Source organism: Austrofundulus limnaeus, unplaced genomic scaffold (genome assembly GCF_001266775.1).
Source record: "Austrofundulus limnaeus strain Quisiro unplaced genomic scaffold, Austrofundulus_limnaeus-1.0 Scaffold13, whole genome shotgun sequence".
In the NCBI taxonomy this organism is placed as follows: Eukaryota; Metazoa; Chordata; class Actinopteri; order Cyprinodontiformes; family Rivulidae; genus Austrofundulus; species Austrofundulus limnaeus.
Genome location: NW_013952415.1, coordinates 216914 through 221662, shown reverse-complemented (window position 1 = coordinate 221662; position 4749 = coordinate 216914). Strand labels below are relative to the sequence as shown.

General features: G+C 36.0%; 1 protein-coding gene across 2 annotated transcripts in view; it reads right to left on the bottom strand.

Moving 5' to 3' along the window:
* Window positions 1–312: 312 nt before the first annotated feature.
* Window positions 313–4749, bottom strand: part of LOC106513520 (progestin and adipoQ receptor family member 3) — an 8311-nt gene continuing 3874 nt past the window's right edge. For both annotated transcript variants that reach the window (XM_014002389.1, XM_014002390.1), the window contains exons 5-7: window positions 3879–4076; window positions 3699–3789; window positions 313–3277 (exon numbers count right to left, since the gene is read on the bottom strand). In XM_014002389.1, coding sequence (XP_013857843.1) covers window positions 3138–3277; window positions 3699–3789; window positions 3879–4076 — 429 coding nt within the window. In that variant the 3' untranslated portion in view covers window positions 313–3137. The remainder of the gene's footprint in view (window positions 3278–3698; window positions 3790–3878; window positions 4077–4749) is intronic.

Here is a 4749-nt window from a genome sequence, read left to right as displayed (position 1 = left end):
CACACACACACACACACACACACACACACACACACACACACACACACACACTTAAAATTACTACCTTGAACTCACTTTTGTTTCAATGCTGCCCTCTTTTGTTTACAATGTAAACAGCAGCTAAACCCAATGCAAATATTGCTCTGAAAATAAAACAGTTAAGCTTATTTAATGAAAGTTTTGGACATTTTCTTCTTCATATCAGCTCAAAGATGTTGGATTTTATTTGTATCTGAATTCTAACTCAAAAACCTCTGAATTTTTTTTCTATTATTAGTTTTAATTTTTCTGTTTTTAAATTATGAAACAATCTTGTTTTCCAGCATTTTTAATTCATTCAAAATATATTTTTACATAGGCACTGGAATAAATATACATCTCAGTAGTCAGTGCTGGCTCATTATCGTACAGATGAGATTCAAAAAACACACAAACACACAAAAGGTTTTAAAAGAAAACAATTCATAAGAAGTGCTTTTATACTCGATTATAAAAATAAAATAAATAAAGAAATAAGAAACTGGCCTTTTAGTCCGACAGTTTGATCAATTCTTGTTTTGATGTGTGCAAACTCCAAGATATAAAGTAAAAAAATAAATAAATCAAACATGATAGAAACAGTACAAGTGAAGAAATATAATACCAAACAACAAATCTGCTTGTTTCACATGAAAGATGGAAAATAAATTGTGCAGCTGATACATTTTCCACTGGCCTAACTTAACCCAAGTTCAGTAGAAGCTCCAGGTTTCTAACAGGCAGCCGTATCAAAGAGTTCACAACAGTAGATTTTTTGTTTTTATGGTTGAATTTACTAACATGGACATAAATCTGCATAAAAGAAAAGTTAAAGCTTTAGTTTTAGTTTCAATACTGGCAGGAAAAACAGAACTTAGCTGCTGACACGACCTGTTTGGAATTTCAAGCTGACTGATCAAATTACAAGTTAGTTTAGTTTGAGTCAAGTGAAAAAAAAAAGATAATTTCTTTGTTATGAGTACTAGAAGACCCAATTCGTCTGAATCACAGGTCAACTGATAAAATGCTGAGGTTAGTATAAAAAATGACATTGAAATTGTGCAAATTCAACCAGCTCGAAAAGCAGATTTATAGCTTAGATATTTGGAAAAATCCCAGTGTTTCCCCCAGTGTATTATAGGCCTGGCAGCCCGGCATGCTTTGCTGCCCCCGCTGCCAGGCTAAGCGCTGCTTGATTGTTTTAAATTACGTCATTTTTATACACGGTGACGGTGATTATGAAGGTTTTTGGAGGATTCCTGGTAAAATCCAACTGCGCACAATGGCGACATCTAGTGGTTAAAAGGAGAAAATACTGGTGTTTTGAGTTTTGTTAAGTGGCTCTGATGTGAGACGTGGGTTGGTGCTTTGTTTACACTTAATAATTTGTGTTAATTTAATTTGTTTATAAGTATGGCTTTTAAAGCAGGCTTCAACTTAAGTGCAAACAATGCTTGATTGTAATTTTAGTAAACAGTTTCAAAAGTGTGCCTTTTTTGTAAGACTGTAGTGGTGCAAATATTTGTGCAAAATCACATAATAAATAGTCACATTTCAACTTTCCTGTAAACTTTAATCATTTTTTTAATGAATCGCTGGCAGGCGGGCTGAGCAGTAAGKCTGGCGCCACCTACCCCCGGGCTTWGCCTCTTTTRTGGGGGGAAACCCTGCATCCATGATCCTAACAGAAAGTTTTAACAGGAATCTGATTAGAGCGAAAACATTGGGTCAGCGTAAATTTACCAGTTAAATTTCTTCAATTATGATGATGCTTCCATAAAAACCTCAACGTTTTCCCAGAAACGTGAGTTTGGCCTGCTTCACACATGCACATTTTTTATATTTTTTAACTAGGAAATGGTCTACTCWAGGATTTACTAAAGCCACTTATCCCAATTTGGGCATGAAAAGGCATCGCAACTTATACAGCTTTCACTTTTTCTTTAAATCAATGACAAATCTTCAAACTAAAATCAGTCACAATCCTGTTCATAATGTTCCGCCTGTTAAATGTTAAAAGTAATAGTTTACAACAGGACCGGGCCAGGCAGCTAAACTCTGTGTTTACCTAAAAAAGCATTTGACATTCAATGAAGAAGAAAAAAAAGGCAGATTAACTCATCTTGATTCTCAGAAGTGCTTTTTTTTTCCACAAACAGATGGAAAAACTAAGGTGCACACGTTCAGTAAAGTTGCTTTTAACTTTGTTGGAGATCAATTTGTCTCCTGTCCACAAAGGTTTGTATTTAAGTGATTGTTTTAGCGTGACTGCYTGGTCTTTCTCAAATAAAGCTGCGATGTGGAAAAATGCAAAATACAAAAAAGTCAAAAACAGGCAGACAGGCAACCAAGTGGATTTAAATGAGCACTAATCTGAGCAGAAACAAGTTCAGACAATAATAAATATTACTGTATTAGTGTAAAAAGGAGGATTGTTCTGCTCAGTGACTGATTGACTTTTAATGACTTTAATTATTAGTATTTATAATGTGGTTAAGTTTTACAGTATTTTTTTAAGTTAATGCCATCATTGCTACTTTGTTTTTAAAAAAACAAAAACTATTTCCACAGTCAATAATCAAACTGTTGTCTGTAATAAGACAATACGATCAGACTGTCAAACATGCAGCTCATTTAAAAAGAATAAAATGATTCAGGTCTTGTTTTAAAAAGCTTTTACAGTTGAAATATTGCTCTTAATGTAAACACCATCATTGAGCAATATAAAAAGTTTTGTTCGCGAGTTTCATAAACTGTCCTGTTCTAATTTGTTCCCAGCGTAAACCATAACATTTTATTTATTACTGTACAAACTAAAGTGTAAACAAAAAATTATCATTTTGATTCTTAACAATCCTTTGATTTTCTAACACTTCTTTAAAAAAAACAAAAAACCCAACTGTAACCAACCATGAGATGAAATCTGTCACCTAAAAGCCCCAAAACCCAGTTTGTTCATACAAAAACAACAAACACTTTTTCATGCATTGATCTAAAGTGTTTTCCTTCCTGATCACCGTCCCTCTGCCAGTTTGGCACCGTGTACTCACAGGTAGGTTGATAAAGGCAGCAGCTGAGGTTTGTTATAATGAAGGTGATGCTCTTATTGTGAAGTTCACTTAGTTGCTGGTCCCACTGYAACACGGCTGGCTGTGTCTGAAGTGCATGATGAGCACAGCGGTCTGATGCCACCAGTAAAACATCAGAACCACCAGCAGGTGCCACAGCTGGTGGCTGGCACCGATGTAGTTCACCTGGCCTGGAGGGGAAAATACAGTGGGAAATATCTCAATTTATTTTAAACATGACTGTTATTATTACAGGTCTAAAAGCAGGAATAAAATATAAAACTTATAGATGAAACAGAGCAGATTTAAAACAATTATTTATTATAATAAATTTGTTCAAATATAATGAGCGAAGCACTTGTTCCAATACTTTAATGTTGCTACACTACTGTATATGATATATCGCCCTCTAGTGGCATTTATTGTATTACATCTATACAAAGATTTAATCAGGGTGATAAAAACAAAGACAGAAGATTTAAGATTTCYTGTTCATAAAACTTTATTTAAGTTACTGATACAATATAAAACATGTGATTCTCAGTTTGATTTTTGTTTTGCACTAAAGCGTCCCACTTTGGTCATGCACACAGAAAACACAGCAAAGCTCACCGGGGAAATATCGTTCAGGGATTTTGGTGACGTAGAACAGGAAAGCAAATCCAGCTATCAAGTACATCACTACCACACGAGGGAGGAACAGCTACAGCATGAAAAAAAAAAACAAGGATTCAGGTCTGAATCCACAATTTTCACTTTTTTTTTTWAAACCAGAAGTCTGTCTGTCCTCACCTGCACGACTTCAGATGTGAATCCTTCACTCAGCCAGACCCAGTGGCACGCAGGAATCACGCTAATCCCCGACACACAGAAGAAAATTGCCATTCTGATCACTTTCCAGTCGTTGCTGAGGTAATGAGGGTGGACCTGAGCGCTGAACACGGCCAGGATCAGGGACAGCACGGTCAGCAGGTACACCTGTCGCCAAAACTGTAAGAAAAACAAAAACTATAAGCTGAGCTGTAACAACTGTGTCCACGAAGAACACGAGATCAGTGAACAGGAAGGATTGTAAAAAAACCCAGAGAGCTCAGCATCTGCACAGACAGCCTTTTCATTTAAAGGCATCACAGAATGAAATAAACTTCCCACTGAACTGATGGGTTTTACTCATAATGTTAAAGGGGACCTATTATGCAAAATTCACTTTTTAAAGTGTTTTTTACTCAACTTTGGGTATGTACTTCTTAAAAAAACAGTCCTAGGTCCAAAAAATGCACCCAGGGACATATTTACTGTAAGTAAACATGTTTTTAATGTGTATTAACGGCAAGTTTTATACTTCCATCATTTTGTGATGTCACAAGCTGTACGACAACCCACCGGAACCTGCGTTCAGCCCCTTACCTAGCAATCCCCGGATGAAGCTCCACCTCCTCAGTATAAAAAGCCYTCARCGTGTTGTTGTGTAATGCGCAGCTCATTTTACAACAAGCCTCCAATAGGGCAATGGGTAGAGTGTTGTACCAGAGAGTGGGAGACCAGGGTTTGAGACTGGCATGGACACTTTTTAATTATTTATTTATTTTCATTCGTTATGAACACGTTTTCTCATGTACCTCTATTGTTTAGCTTATTAAAGCCTTGTTAAAGCCTATTTGTT